This window comes from Sander vitreus, chromosome 6, assembly GCF_031162955.1.
Source record: "Sander vitreus isolate 19-12246 chromosome 6, sanVit1, whole genome shotgun sequence".
NCBI lineage: Eukaryota > Metazoa > Chordata > Actinopteri > Perciformes > Percidae > Sander > Sander vitreus.
This window is the reverse complement of record NC_135860.1, coordinates 115,001-131,264: the sequence shown is the minus strand read 5'-3', so window position 1 is coordinate 131,264 and position 16,264 is coordinate 115,001. Positions and strand designations below refer to the sequence as shown.

The window sequence follows — 16,264 nt, the reverse complement described above, 5'->3', positions numbered from 1 at the left end:
AAACTAGGGATGCACCGAATCCAGATGTAAACAGTGACTGTCCTTCCTTTGCCGTACCTGAAGTTGCTGCATTCTGGCTGCTGTCTGTAGATTTCTTCATGCTCAGCTCGTATTCTTCCAGATGTTTCATACCAGATGTTGTAACAGCGGTGATGTTGTGTATTGTTTAGGGTCCTCGCCACCACCAGACTAATCAGCATTGCAGATTGAACATGTAGCTGGACTTGAATGGTCTTCTTTTGACTGAATGTACTGTCAAACAACACTTTTTCTGCTCACCAGTTCCATTTCCACTTCCTCACAGCCTAAGGTTTGGCAGAAACCCAACCCCGTCAACAAGCCCAATATGCAGCCGAAGCCGAATCCTGGATTCGGTGCATCCCTAATGGAAAACCCAGCCGTTTAACCTCTGTAGGGTCGTTGTCAAGAAGATGGAACCCGCTTCGTTCGTTAGCGCTCCTGGCTGTCGTTACGGTCGTTGGAGACACCCGACGCAGAATCTGAACTACCAGCGTAGGCGTTCTAACGTCCTAAATAGTCTCAGGAAGGAGCTGGTTTTGGGGGAACATGTGGACGTTCAAAAGCAGTTTTAGTCTCAGATTGGACAGATAGTCTAGCTAGCTGTCTGGATTTACCCTGCAGAGATCTGAGGAGCAGTTAACCATAGTCCTCACAAATCCACCAGAGGTTAGAACGCCAACACAGAGACAGAGGAAGGAGACGCACATATGGCCGAAAATGAGGGACATTGGGAGAATTCCCAGAGTAATCCGGGAAATGAAACGTTGTGGATGTAGACTATGAGCTCTGTGACGACGAGCAGCAGTTGTTAGTTGATTAATCCGATACAGAGCTCCGTCACAGTTCGGCTGTATCAGCAAGTCAGTAGCTTTCAGCAGCAGTAGCATCCAGGTTGCCAGTGAAAGTGTGTAACGTAACGTAGAGTGTTAGCAGCGTTGCCAACTCTCAGCTAACGTCACAGTCAGATACCGCCCAACAGTCTATGGCTCCTCCCTCTCTCCTCCCTCTCTCCTCCTTCTCTCCTTCCTCTCTCCCTCTCACTCCTCCCTCTCTCCTCCCTCTCCCTCTCCTCCCTCTCTCCTCCCTCTCTCCTCCCTCTCTCCTCCTTCTCTCCTTCCTCTCTCCCTCTCTCCTCCCTCTCTCCTCCCTCTCTTCTCCCTCTCTCCTCCCTCTCTCCTCTCCTCCCTCTCTCTTCCCTCTCTCCTCCCTCTCTTCTAAAATCCTCACATCCTCAACCAGGATGGCTGCGTCCCGTAACGTCAAACTCAACGACTCATAGCAGATCTCCACAAACCAATGGGTGACGTCACACATGCTCTGTCTATTAGCTCCCGGTTGTTTTGGCGGGGAGATTGTGAGGTGGCCGGGGCTCAGGTGGGAGAGCGGTCGCCTACCAATCGGAAGGTTGGGGGTTCGATCCCTGGCTCTGCAGTCCTATGTCCTTGGGCAAGACACTGTACAAAACAACAATCGAAAAAACCTACAAAAATCTTTAATGTTAAACTCCTCTGTAACCTGACGGAGAGCAGGAGTCATTCCTGTGTAAGTTGGGTGGAGATGTGGAGGGTTTAGATGCTCACTGCAGCGGTGGATGCATCGGCTGACATCCTTCAGCAGATTAAAGAGCTGCTCATGAAAATATCATCACACACAAACAGGTACAGAGACACACACAGACACACACAGAGACAGAGACACACACAGAGACACACACAGAGACAGAGACACACACAGAGACAGAGACACACAGAGACACACACAGACACACACAGAGACACAGACACACACAGAGACAGAGACACACACAGACACACACAGAGACAATCACACACACACACAGACGCACACAGCTGCAGCACTACAACAATAGAGTTAATAATTCATGTCATTCAGAGGCTCTGCTCGCTGTCACCTGGGGGCTTCTGGGTAACGGGTGCTCGGCTGCAGAACAATCAAAGTGTTTGTGGTGAACGATAACGACCGTGAGAGCTTCATACAGACTGTAGAGACACTCTCGTCTCTCTCTGCTGTCTGTTTCATCGCTCTGGAGAGGCATAGTCTGGATCAACGGAAGTTCATTTCCAGGATAATTGTCGGACTTCCTCTCTCTGCGTGTTGTCGTTCTCAAACTCCGCTCTCTTCGGGAAAACAACAAAAAACTTCCATCCATCCATCCATCTTCATCCACTTATCCGGGGTCGGGTCGCGGGGGTAGCAGCTCCAGCAGGGGACCCCAAACTTCCCTTTCCCGAGCCACATTAACCAGCTCCGACTGGGGGATCCCGAGGCGTTCCCAGGCCAGGTTAGAGATATAATCCCTCCACCTAGTCCTGGGTCTCCCCCGAGACCTCCTCCCAGCTGGACGTGCCTGGAACACCTCCCTAGGGAGGCGCCCAGGGGGCATCCTTACCAGATGCCCGAACCACCTCAACTGGCTCCTTTCGACGTGAAGGAGCAGCGTCTCTACTCCGAGCTCCTCACGGATAACTGAGCTTCTCACCCTATCTCTAAGGGAGACGCCAGCTACCCTCCTGAGGAAACCCATTTCGGCCGCTTGTACCCTGGATCTTGTTCTTTCGGTCATGACCCAGCCTTCATGACCATAGGTGAGGGTAGGAACAAAAACTGACCGGTAGATTGAGAGCTTTGCCTTCTGGCTCAGCTCTCTTTTCGTCACAACGGTGCGATAAATTGAATGTAATACCGCACCTGCTGTGCCGATTCTCCGACCAATCTCCCGCTCCATCCAACAAAAAACTTCGAGCTAGCAAACTGCATCTTTTTGGGAATGATTGTAGAGATTTATAAAGAATATGTTAGATCATCTCCTCTCTAACCGGGACGTTATGGGACTGATTGGTGGGATTGCTGTGGATGAAGTCCACACAGAGATACACTGGTGAGAGATAATGAGGTGTAACCATGTATCATAGAGTGGTGATCGGGCCACATATTTCTGTCAGAGCCCGACCCCTCTCATACTAATGACACATGTACGTTTGTTTATGTGGAAATCTTTCATTAAGCAGCTGTAGGAAGGCATTCAGAAATGTCAACAGATGAGGTCATCAGGGCACACGGGGGAACAAGCTCACCTTAACACAGGCGCGCACCTACATAATCAGCTGTTTACATTTAAAATGTTCAATGTCTTATCGCGCTGATGTGACCGAGCCCGACCTGAACCTGAACATCATTTCTAAATATCTGTCCGAACCCGGCCCGATCCATCCTCTAATGTATCAGCTGGTGTTCCCCCCCTCTCATTCCCCCTGCTCTAGCGTTTCTCCCTCTCATTCCCCCTGCTCTAGCGTTTCTCCCTCTCATTCCCCCCGCTCTGGTGTTTCCCCCTCTCATTCCCCCTGCTCTGGTGTTTCCCCCTCTCATTCCCCCTGCTCTGGTGTTTCCCCCCTGCTCTGCGTTTCCCCCTCGTATCTCTGCTCTGGCGTCTCTCATCCCGCTCTGAGTGTTTCTCCTCATTTCCTGCTCTGGCGCTTTCCCTCCCATCTCATTCCCCCTGCTCTGGTGTTTCCCCCTCTGGTGCCCCCTCTCATTCCCCCTGCTCTGGCGTCCTCTCATTCCCCCTGCTCTGGTGTTTCCCCCTCTCATTCCCCCTGCTCTGGTGTTCCCCCCTCTCATTCCCCCCTGCTCTGGTGTCTCCCTCCCTCTCATTCCCCCCCTGCTCTGGTGTCCCCCTCTCATTCCCCCTGCTCTGGTGTTTCCCCCTCTGGCGTTTCCCCCCTCATTCCCCCCTGCTCTGGCGTTTCCCCCTCCCTCTCATTCCCCCTGCTCTGCTCTGGTGTCCCCCCTCTCATTCCCCCCTGCTCTGGCGTGTTCCCCCTCTCATTCCCCCCGCTGCTCTGGTGTTTCCCCCCTCTCATTCCCCCCTGCTCTGGTGTTCCCTCCCCTCTCATTCCCCCCTGCTCTGGTGTTTCCCCCCTCTGGCGTTCCCCCCTCTCATTCCCCCTGCTCTGGTGTCCCCCCTCTCATTCCCCCCTGCTCTGGTGTTTCCCCCCTCTGGTGTTCCCCCCCCTCTCATTCCCCCTGCTCTGGCGTTCCCCCCTCTCATTCCCCCTGCTCTGGTGTTTCCGAGGCCCAAAACCAGAGACATTTGGAAACACTTCTGACCCGTTTTGGTATGGAACGGCCGCAAACGGAGACCTTTGGCAACACCGACACTGACGCCAATGTTTCTCCCTTCCGATTGGGTCTTATCGATCACGACGTCTCGTTCTCTGAGACTTAACGCTACTAACATTACCATGGTAACTACCGGCAGTGGGCGGAGTCTCCATGCTGCCTCCTGTTTATGCCCAGTATAGCAGAATGTTTTTTGAGATATGAGGTTTGAGCGTGTTAGTTTAAACAGAGATTAGTTCTTCTTGGGTTGAGGAACCAGCCCAACATGGTGGGTCATAGTAACCTAGCGTTAGGGGAGTCCATATTTGACCCAGCACGCTGGGTTGAGGAACCAACCCAACATGGTGGGTCATAGTAACCTAGCGTTAGGGGAGTCCATATTTGACCCAGCATGCTGGGTTGAGGAACCAACCCAACATGGTGGGTCATAGTAACCTAGCGTTAGGGGAGTCCATATTTGACCCAGCATGCTGGGTTGAGGAACCAACCCAACATGGTGGGTCATAGTAACCTAGCGTTAGGGGAGTCCATATTTGACCCAGCACGCTGGGTTGAGGAACCAGCCCAACATGGTGGGTCATAGTAACCTAGCGTTAGGGGAGTCCATATTTGACCCAGTATGCTGGGTTGAGGAACCAACCCAACATGGTGGGTCATAGTAACCTAGCGTTAGGGGAGTCCATATTTGACCCAGCACGCTGGGTTGAGGAACCAACCCACCATGGTGGAGCATAGTAACCTAGCGTTAGGGGAGTCCATATTTGACCCAGCATGCTGGGTTGAGGAACCAACCCAACATGGTGGGTCATAGTAACCTAGCGTTAGGGGAGTCCATATTTGACCCAGCATGCTGGGTTGAGGAACCAGCCCAACATGGTGGAGCATAGTAACCTAGCGTTAGGGGAGTCCATATTTGACCCAGCGCGCTGGGTTGAGGAACCAACCCAACATGGTGGGTCATAGTAACCTAGCGTTAGGGGAGTCCATATTTGACCCAGCACGCTGGGTTGAGGAACCAACCCAACATGGTGGGTCATAGTAACCTAGCGTTAGGGGAGTCCATATTTGACCTTGATCTAACGACTGCTGTTTGCTATTTTCTCGATTAATCGATTAGTTGTTTGATCTATAAAAATGTCAAAACATGGTGAAAAATGTGGATCAGTGTTTCCCAAAAAGCCCAAGAGGACGTCCTTAAATGTCTTGTTGTGTCCACAACTCAAAGATCTTCAGTTTACTGTCACACAGGAGAGAAACTAGAACAATATTCACATTTAACAAGCTGACATCACACCTGTTTTTACACACAAAAAATGACTCAAATAAAAATATTGATTGTGAAAATAGTTGCAGATTCATGTAATAGTTGACAATTTAGCCATTAATCTGTGCGTCTTTAAATGTAAGTAATCAACTGGGGATGTTTTATTCTGATATATGTTTAAAACAAAGGACTTCACACAGATGTTTCATTGGCAGAGGAAGAACGCTGACTGCACAACTGAAGATACTTGGCGTCGAGATAATGTTATAGGAGTGTTTTCTGATTTATAAAAGACCAGCAGAGATCATATCAGATCATAAATATCAACGCAGCCAGCAGTGATTGTAACATAAAGACCGATATCAGCTGAGAGTATGAGAGGAGAGGTGAAATGATAAGAGAGAAACATGATGAAATATTTACAGAAATGTAGTGTAGTCCAATTCTGAGAAACTGAAGATATTCGGCTTCTAGAAAATGTTAGAGAAATGTTTCATGATTTACAAAATAGCCGAAGAGATCATATCAGATCATAAATATAAACGCAGCAGCAGCAGAGAACAGAAAAGATCAATATCAGCTGAGAATATGAGAGAGGGTGAAATCATCAATCAGAGAGATAGATAGATAGATAGACTAATAATCCCAAATCAATGATTCTTACAGCAGCAGCCACATAATATGTCAACACATCAACACAGAATAACAAGAAACATATATGTTATATATATATATATATATATATATATATATATATATATATATATATATATATATATATAACATCTATATATATATTATACACTGGAGAAAGGAAGAACAATGTATAGAAGTAGAGAATAAAAATGTACATCGCGCATGCATTTATAGTATGAAAAATGTAAAGAAATGTGTAATGTCATTAAATGTATTTAATGTAATGTAAGTAAACATGATGAGATACTATGAACTCATTTTAGAAATATGAAGCAGATGTACCTTTTCTCAGAGATGCATGAAGAAACAGAGGAAGCTCCGGAGTGAGAGAAGTATCACAAAGTTTCCAGTTTCAGTTTAGACGGACTGATCTGAGATCAGCTGGCTGCACGCTGCTGCTGCTTCATCCTCCTCCTCTTCCTCCTCCGCTGGCTGCTGGGTGCCTTTACAGCCTGTAGCCGCTGCGCACAGCTTTATAGCACCTTCATATATTTATATATTTATTATTATAGCAGAGGGAAGCCTCTCACACGGAGGAAGAGAATGAGAAGAGAGGGCTGCAGCGCCTCCTGCAGGCCAGGAACAGAAAGCCCCGACCGGGGAGGAGAGCCAACCAAACTCTGTACAGTTTTTTAGGTATTTAAGAAAGAAAACAAAACAACAAGAAAATGTTATGTAAAGGCTAATGTGGAGCGAGCCGGTCATTATAGCTCTCTTTCTTACTACTACTCACTATTTCTAAAATCTAAATAACCCTGAAGGCTTTTTAACAACCAAACTCTGTACAATTCTCTGGGTATCATTTATTTAATCTCTACATGACATATATCTTACCGTGTTTAAATGTTATTATTGTTATTTTTCTTATCTTGTCTCTCTCTCTCTCTGTCTCTCTCTCTCTCTCTCTCTCTCTCTCTCTCTCTCTGTCTCTCTCTCTCTCTCTCTCTCTCTCTCTCTCTCTCTCTCTCTCTCTCTCTCTGCTCTGCTCTCTCTCTCTCTCTCTCTCTCTCTCTCTCTCTCTCTCTCTCTCTCTCTCTCTCTCTCTCTCTCTCTCTCTCTCTCTCTCTCTCTCTGTCTCTCTCTCTCTCGGTCTCTGTCTCTCGCTCTCTCTCTCTCTCTCTCCCTCTCTCTCTCTCTCTCTCTCTCTCTCTCTCTCTCTCTCTCTCTCTCTCTCTCTCTCTCTCTCTCTCTCTCTCTCTCTCTCTGTCTCTCTCTCTCTCTCTCTCTCTCTCGTCTCTCTCTCTCTCTCTGCTCTCTCTCTCTCTCTGTCTCTCTCTCTCTCCTCTCTCTCTCTCTCTCTCTCTCTCTCTCTCTCTCTCTCTCTCTCTCTCTCTCTCTCTCTCTCTCTCTCTCTCTCTCTCTCTCTCTCTCTCTCTCTCTCTCTCTCTCTCTCTCTCTCTCTCTCTCTCTCTCTCTAATAGAAAAACTATATAATACATGTGAAGTAAGTGTTTAGGAATGCTATAACTTAAACTTCGTTTAAGAAGAACATTAAGTCTGTTTTATTATTATTTCTATTTCATGTCATGTTTTATATGCCTTGAAGATAATTTGTATATATAATAATAAAAAATGGTTTTCCTAGGATGGTGAAGGAATGTCCCGCCCTACTCGTTGCCTTCTTCGGTTGGATTGGATACTTTTAGGCACGAGGAGTATGATTGGTTCAGGTTAGGGTAAGAATACCTGGGTAAGCCAATCAGAGACAGAGTAGGGCGAGACATTCCTCCGCCATCAAGAATGTGTGTGTGTGTGTGTGTGTGTGTGTGTGTGTGTGTGTGTGTGTGTGTGTTTTGACGCCTGCGCAGTATGTCGACACGTGAATCTGGCGGGAGCTTCATTATTGTTCCTCACTGCTCACTGACACACACACATACACTGAGAGGTGAATAGTTTCAGCTTCAGATAAAAACCACTACTTCTACTGAGAGAGAACAACTACAGGAAGGAGTACTACACGAGTTTTATAAGAACAAAGACTCAAAGTGAAAGTAACTTTCAGTGGCTGAGCTGTCTGTCTGCTGTGTTTCCGGCTTCACTCAGAGACTAAATGGCTTCCAGATCAGAGGAGGATCTCTGCTGTCCGGTCTGTAAAGACATCTTCAGAGATCCTGTCGTTCTGTCGTGTAGCCACAGCTTCTGTAAAGACTGTCTGCAGAGCTGGTGGAGAGAGAAACAGACACAGGAGTGTCCAGTTTGTAGGAAAAGATCCGTGTCTAAACCACATGATAGCCTGGTGTTGAAGAACCTGTGTGAGGCCTTCATACAGGAGAGAGATCAGAGATCTTCGGAGGGTCTCTGCAGGCTGCACTCTGAGAAACTCAAACTCTTCTGTCTGGACCATCAGCAGCCGGTGTGTGTCGTCTGCAGAGATTCAGAAATACACTCCAACCACAGATTCAGACCCATCGATGAAGCTGCACGACAACACAAGAAGGACCTTCAGGGAACTCTGGAGCCCTTAAAGGAGAAGTTAAGGGTTTTTGAACAAGTTAAAGTGAAGTGTGATCAAACAGCAGAACACATGAAGGTCCAGGCCCGACGCACAGAGACGCAGATTAAGGATCAGTTTAAGATGCTTCACCAGTTTCTAGAAGAGGAAGAGGTGGCCAGGTTGGCTGCACTGAGGGAGGAAGAGGAGCAAAAGAGTCAGAGGATGAAGGAGAAGATGGAGGCTCTGAGCAGAGAGATAGCAGCTCTTTCAGACACAGTCAGAGCCACAGAGGAGCAGCTGAGAGCTGAAGACGTCTCATTCCTGATCAACTACGAGGCTGCAGTGGAAAGAGTCCAGCAGCGCCCCCTGCTGGATGATCCACAGCTGCTCTCAGGAGCTCTGATAGACGAGGCCAAACACCTGGGCAACCTGAGCTTCAACATCTGGAACAAGATGAAGGACATGGTCTCCCTTCCTCTCCCTGGACGTCAGTTAGTATACCAGGGGCAGGAAAAAAAAAAAAAGTCAAAGTATTGAAAGATTTAAATTTAGACTTTTAAAACCAATGGCAGAGTCCACACATGCAACAGGGGGTGTGTGGACCAGGCGGGGAGACCGACTGTGATGCCTGAACGCGGGCTCTGGCTCCAGTCTGGCCTCCCTTCCTCTCCCTGGGTTGTTTGGTCCGCACTAGTCTATATCCAAGACGTTTCACTTCCAGTATTGCTCCGTTGACGCCGGAAATTCCTCCGGATGTCCCTCTTTTTCGGCCGGATGTCCGTCCCCTTCCCCTTTGATGCTACTGATAATCTGAGCACTCTGGAATTAATCTACGGTGCTTAAAACACACTTTCTTGGTGCAAAAACCTTCCCCACACCAAGAATTGAACCTGTGCCACCTGGATGAAAAATCTCAGTCAAAACTGCAGGTCATGATGTGATACACTTCTTGGGCCCAGAGATTTCTTCCCTATACACAACCGATATAGTCTATATCAACAGCGTTTCATTTCCGGGATTGTTCAGGGGCCTTCCTCTGTCTCTGTGTTGGCGTTCTAACCTCTGGTGGATTTGTGAGGACTATGGTTAACTGCTCCTCAGATCTCTGCAGGGTAAATCCAGACAGCTAGCTAGACTATCTGTCCAATCTGAGACTAAAACTACTTTTGAACGTCCACATGTTCCACCAAAACAAGTTCTCTGCTCAGTAGCTAGGTAAGGACTACATGCTCAGTAGCTAGGTAAGGACTACACACTCAGTAGCTAGGTAAGGACTACACACTCAGTAGCTAGGTAAGGACTACATGCTCAGTAGCTAGGTAAGGACTACATGCTCAGTAGCTAGGTAAGGACTACACGCTCAGTAGCTAGGTAAGGACTACATGCTCAGTAGCTAGGTAAGGACTACATGAGCTAGCTAGCTGTTTCTCCAACTTCAGTAGTACAAGGCAGGATTAGCCGGGAGTCTTCTTCTAAACGAGAGCGCGCCCCTACTTTGTGTGGAATACCTGCAGAACAGGGACATGGAAGTAGTTCTATACAACTTATTTTGTAGATTATGGTGAACTAGTGTGTGTTGTAGCAGTGTTTTGCCATTGAGAACGAGCTAGCATGCTAACAGTTAGCCCCCTAGGCCCCTCGTCTCAGCTAGTGACGTAGAAAGCCGTGCAGATGTTGACCAGCTGACCCGGAGACTGAAGACAGGACACATTCAGAAACCGTATCTCACTCAGAACAGCATGGATGGTTTTTCAAAGTCTGTATGCGTGTGGACGCACCAGAGACACAAAATAACTCCCCAAATCCCAAAAAAAGTGATTTTTTGAAATAATATGGGCACTGTAAGCGCGTCTGCCAAGTTAGTTATTCCCCTCTTCTCAGCCTCTCGGCAGCCAAAGATTGAGTTTCAGATTGTTGCCTACAAGCTCCTTCCTGAGACTATTTAGCAGAGGCACCGTGGCTCCATCTGGAGTTTAGCCCCGCCCACGATGATTGTGATTGGTTTAAAGAAATGCCAATAAACCAGAGCAGGTTGTTCTCCCATCCAGGAATGCTGTGTGGATTAGACAGACCCTCCTCCACAGAGCTGTGGAGGAGGGTCTGGACAGGCGAGACTAAAGTCCGCACCAGAGTTTCAGACCAAACTGCTCAGGTGCGAAGGCATCCGAATGTCCAAGTTATACTTACTGGGGAGAAACCTGATTTATTCTCCTGTTTTCTATTATTTTCTATTCTCTTGCTGTTTCTGTCTCGATGCTTTTAATGTTTTATGTAGCACCTTCAATGAATTGCTTTTTTTGTTGCTGAAATGTGCCCGGCCATGTTCCAGATTTTGGGTTTATTTAGTAACATGATCCAGATAAACATTACTGATGTAACACAAAATCAGCTTTAATGACTCCTGTTTCTGATTTACAAGACCTGCCAATTAATCTGTAATTAACGTTAGATCATTGATTTGTCCGTTGTGATTCTTCGTGTGTTTCTGTGCTGCCGAGAATGAGATTAAACCTTTTAAACTGGAAACTAAAGAGTCTCATACATTACAATTATTTCTGAAATAAGATGGAGCAGAAGAAAGAGACAGTTGTAAAGTAGATACATGTTTTGCCAGTGATGGGAAGTAACATTTACTTTAAATATATTTTGATGCAGATATTTTTGTACTTTTTCATGCAGTACTCTTACTTGTATTGAGTATTTCTACACTGTAGTATTACTGCTTTTACTGAAGGAAATGATCGGAGTACTTTACTCACAGAATGTTCCTGACGGCTCTTATTTTGAAGTCTGTAACCGGATGTTGATTCCGTTTAAAATGGCTGACGGACGCTAGCTGCTGTCCCTTCTCCGTCAGTAGGTTCCTACTCTTTCTACTGTGTTTCTACTGTGTTCTATTTAAATAGAAACGCGGACATTACTGTCTGCAGAAGTTAAAGTAGAAACTATTTGTGTTCAGAGGGTTTTATTCCCGCGGAGTGAAGCTTTTTGAGGCGTTTAATGTTAGCTCAAGTTAGCCGTTAATGTTTGTTGACAGTTCAACATGTCTGTTTACAACTAGTATCAGTGTATCTTTCTCTCTCTTTCTCTCCTTTCTCTCCTTTCTCTCCTTTCTCTCCTTTCTCTCTGTCTTCCAGCTGGACTTGTAGGTCGATATATTGTTGGCTAGCTTAATGTAAACAGTAATCTTAATGTGTAAAGTAACTAGTAACTAAAGCTGGAACAGATGAATGTAGTGGAGTAACTAAAGTAACTAGTAACTAAAGCTGGAACAGATGAATGTAGTGGAGTAACTAAAGTAACTAGTAACTAAAGCTGGAACAGATGAATGTAGTGGAGTAACTAAAGTAACTAGTAACTAAAGTAACTAGTAACTAAAGCTGGAACAGATGAATGGGGTGGAGTAACTAAAGTAACTAGTAACTAAAGATGTAACAGATGAATGTAGTGGAGTAGAAGTAGAAAGTGGCATGAAAAGAAAAGACTCAAGTAAAGTACAAGTACCTCAACATCTGGTACTGAAGTACAGTACTGGAGTACATATACTTAGTTACATTCCACCAGTGACATTTGGGTTAGATTGATCAGTTTCCTGTTGAGGCTGAGGTGCAGTTTCACAATCAGTCAGACATGACTCAGCTAACACACACACACACACACACACACCCACACACACACACACTATCTCATACTTGTTATTGTTACTTCAGTATGTACTGTTGCATGCAGTATGGATACAGTTGGGACTACTTCTTCATAACATTGCGCCGTGAACTTTGACCCTCTTGCTCCACAGACTGTAAAAATATTTGGACAAAGGACGGGTGTCATACAAAAAATTGATTCCCGTCTGCGGGGGCGCTCTGTGCCCAGATTATAACCAATCCGGTTCTCTTTCCACTGGCCACAAAGTGGTTGCAGCCCCTACGTTGTGATAATAAAAGGCAGCCTTAAAAACAGAGTTGACAGTTACATTTTAAAGTGTAGTCAGTGTTTCCGTTAGGATTGTTTTTTAGCAGTGGGGGCAGGTCTGTCTGAACATAACATTAACAATAACCTCTGAATGGTTCTACTTGTTGTTAAACTGGACGGGTCCAATAACCTCTGAATGGTTCTACTTGTTGTTAAACTGGACGGGCCCAATAACCTCTGAATGGTTCTACTTGTTGTTAAACTGGACGGGCCCAATAACCTCTGAATGGTTCTACTTGTTGTTAAACTGGACGGGCCCAATAACCTCTGAATGGTTCTACTTGTTAAACTGGACGGGTCCAATAACCTCTGAATGGTTCTACTTGTTGTTAAACTGGGACGGGTCCAATAACCTCTGAATGGTTCTACTTGTTGTTAAACTGGGACGGGTCCAATAACCTCTGAATGGTTCTACTTGTTGTTAAACTGGACGGGTCCAATAACCTCTGAATGGTTCTACTTGTTGTTAAACTGGACGGGTCCAATAACCTCTGGATGGTTCTACTTGTTGTTAAACTGGACGGGTCCAATAACCTCTCAATAGTTCTACTTGTTGTTAAACTGGACGGGTCCAATAACCTCTGAATGGTTCTACTTGTTATTAAACTGGACGGGCCCAATAACCTCTGAATGGTTCTACTTGTTGTTAAACTGGACGGGTCCAATAACCTCTGAATGGTTCTACTTGTTGTTAAACTGGACGGGTCCAATAACCTCTGGATAGTTCTACTTGTTGTTAAGCTGGACGGGTCCAATAACCTCTGAATGGTTCTACTTGTTAAACTGGACGGGTCCAATAACCTCTCAATAGTTCTACTTGTTGTTAAGCTGGACGGGTCCAATAACCTCTGAATGGTTCTACTTGTTAAACTGGACGGGTCCAATAACCTCTGAATGGTTCTACTTGTTCTTAAACTGGACGGGTCCAATAACCTCTGAATGGTTCTACTTGTTGTTAAACTGGACGGGTCCAATAACCTCTCAATAGTTCTACTTGTTGTTAAACTGGACGGGTCCAATAACCTCTGAATGGTTCTACTTGTTGTGTATTAGTTATCGGGATGATTATGAAAAGTAGCTATATTGTGCAGCCCTAATCCAGATAAACATTACTGTACGTAAACCTATTTAGAAATCAAGTTATTATTATTATTTATTTATTTTTTAATCCTGCGTTCTCTCTAATTTCCAGAAGAAGAAGCAGCGCAGTTACGGGGTTGTTCCTGTCGGCATGATAACATGGATAAAATGAGGAGGATCCTGGTTCATGTTTGTAAGGACCGAGCAGCTCCGCAGCGAGCTCAGTTTGTCCAGGTCAGTGTCACACCGCTGTGGACGAAGGGTCTTTTAGGTCGGTGGGAGCTGGAGAATCTGCCCGGAGGGAGGAGGGGGACGTCTTCAAGCAAGATATAAAAGATTAAGCAGATTGATAGAGGAGGTTCACAATCTGACATAGACTAGCTCTGTGTACTCTGTCTCCGGTTAAGGGACATTTAGTGTCATTTTGTGAAACCACAATTGTGTTTGTAAACTTAAATGCGTATTTTCTGGACTATAAGTCGCATTCATTTAGACATTTATTTCACAAAGAACAGACATTTAATCTGGAAAGGCCAGTTCTTAAACTACCCAACAGCCCCCAGAACAAGGGGCTGAATACGGTAGGTGTCCTCTATGTTAACGTAACACATTAACAGTTATTAAACTACCCAACAGCCCCCAGAACAAGGGGCTGAATACGGTAGGTGTCCTCTACGTTAACGTAACGTAACAGCTCTGTTCACGAGCCTCTCCCAGCAGCACGTTGTTCAAGCACCCATCTGTGGACTCCTTCCTCCAGCTCTGGCCATCTGGATTTCAGCGCGACTAGCTTTCTTTGTTTTCTTCATTGCAGTAAGACTAACCTTTTCTCCAGTCCCTCACAAGTTTCTCTCTCACTCCAAACTCTCCTTCTGCTGCTCGATGACCGTTTCCGGCTGCGTGTTTTACTACCTGCAGTCTCCTGCAGCTTCTTTTCTTTCTCAGTTGTCTTTAGGAGCAGCATATAGTCGTCACAAGCCTAGAGCGCCTCTCGCGGCTGTAGACGGTGATGTTTTCAGCATGAAATAACATTTAAAACATGTTACATTATATATATTTTGATATATATAAGTCGCACCTGACTATAAGTCGCAGGACCAGACAAAGCATGAAGAAAAAGTGTGACTTATAGTCCAGAAAATACGGTAAACTTTCTTGACTTTAATCTATCGTGTCAGTTTTGGTCCCTGAGTTCTGCTATCACAAGCCTCATCAAAGAATGCGCAGGAATTTGAGTGTCTAGATAACCAGAGTCAGATTTGACAGGCCGTAGGGCCTTATTATAAATAATTCCTTTCATTAGCTAAGCTCAACGTCTGTCGTTGATTCCCGAAGAGAACGGAGAAACACACAGAGAGAGGAAGGTTTGTCCTGGAAATGTTCCAGACTAGTTCAGTGCAGACGGATGCTCTTTCCTTCCTTAAATGTTGGACTGTTCCTTTAACCAGCTAACCGCTGTGTTTCTCCCTGCTGTGATGTCAGAGTATAACAGGTCATTTTGGTGACCGTGGCGACGATGAGGTGGAGGTGAACTGCTCTCTGGAGAAAAACCAGTTCATTATTTCCCGAGCAGACAAAGGAAGAGGGACGCCTCTGAAGGTCCGACTCCTGTCTTTTTACCGCTCTATCTTTCATATTTATCCATATGTCTTTGATATTTGCCTCTCTATCTTTAGTCTTTGCCCCTCTGTCTCTGTAACGGTCCTGTTTTCCTCTTCCCTCCCAGAGGCCCGCCTTCTGTCCCATCAAACACCTGTCAGTCGCGGAGGCAGCTGCGATCCCATTGGACGTTCAGCAGCGTGGCGTGGACGTGGGCGTCGCCATCATCCTGCAGACAGCCAATGAGAGAGTGTTGCTGACGCGGCGGGCGAAGGAGCTCCGTATCTTTCCCAACGTCTGGGTTCCTCCAGGTCTGACACTCACACAGACGTCTGTTAGAGGGGGCAGGTGCATTCTGGGAAACGTAGGATTGGGTTTTTCTGGAAATTAAAAACGCCCAGACTGTAATAGTAACGGACGTAGCAGCAGTGGCGTCACCCGTTGGTTTGTGGGCTGCCGTTTTGAAGCCCCGAGTTGTCCATCTTGGTTTTCTAAAATGACATTTCTGCCTTTAATGGATAGGACAGCTAGACATGAAAGGGGAAGAGAGAGGGGATAGAACTGCCGGAAATTGTCACAGGTCGGACTCGAACCCTGGACCTTCTGCGTCGAGGCATACACCTCTATATATGTGCGCCTGCTCTACCAACTGAGCTAACCCGGCCGCAACCTGACTGTTTTTTGAGGGTGGAGCCTGGGAGGGTGTAGCCTGGGAGGGTGGAGCCTGGGAGGGTGGAGCTTGGGAGGGTGGAGCCTGGGAGGGTGGAGCTTGGGAGGGTGTAGCTTGGGAGGGTGGAGCCTGGGAGGGTGTAGCTTGGGAGGGTGTAGCTTGGGAGGGTGTAGCTTGGGAGGGTGGAGCTTGGGAGGGTGTAGCTTGGGAGGGTGGAGCCTGGGAGGGTGGAGCTTGGGAGGGTGGAGCTTGGGAGGGTGGAGCCTGGAGACTGAAGATAGAGTGAAGGCAGGACACATTCAGAAACCCACATTCAGGTGCTGCGAGCATATCACTCCGCCCAAGTAGCAGAAGTAGCAGTGCTTCGCCTTCTGAGAATATAGTTCCC

The 16,264-nt window shown here is 46.5% G+C and overlaps 2 protein-coding genes across 5 annotated transcripts in view; both read left to right on the top strand.

Moving 5' to 3' along the window:
• The first annotated feature begins 7,978 nt into the window (after positions 1–7,978).
• LOC144519084 (E3 ubiquitin-protein ligase TRIM35-like) lies at positions 7,979–11,075 on the top strand. Its single transcript, XM_078251972.1, has one exon. The coding sequence runs from the start codon at positions 8,172–8,174 to the stop codon at positions 9,090–9,092; it is 921 nt and encodes a 306-aa protein (XP_078108098.1). The 5' UTR covers positions 7,979–8,171; the 3' UTR covers positions 9,093–11,075.
• A 277-nt stretch (positions 11,076–11,352) lies between these two features.
• The window catches only part of nudt17 (nudix (nucleoside diphosphate linked moiety X)-type motif 17), a 10,592-nt gene continuing 5,680 nt past the window's right edge, over positions 11,353–16,264 (top strand). For 3 of the 4 annotated variants that reach the window (XM_078251970.1, XM_078251969.1, XM_078251967.1), the window contains exons 1-4: positions 11,353–11,411; positions 13,720–13,841; positions 15,090–15,206; positions 15,334–15,517. In XM_078251970.1, coding sequence (XP_078108096.1) covers positions 13,767–13,841; positions 15,090–15,206; positions 15,334–15,517 — 376 coding nt within the window. In that variant the 5' untranslated portion in view covers positions 11,353–11,411; positions 13,720–13,766. The remainder of the gene's footprint in view (positions 11,412–13,719; positions 13,842–15,089; positions 15,207–15,333; positions 15,518–16,264) is intronic. The other variant, XM_078251968.1, reaches the window with a different exon arrangement.

Bases quoted from the DNA above. Each gene is read 5' to 3' on its own strand.
- LOC144519084 (XM_078251972.1), top strand. From the start codon at position 8,172: ATGGCTTCCAGATCAGAGGAGGATCTCTGCTGTCCGGTCTGTAAAGAC.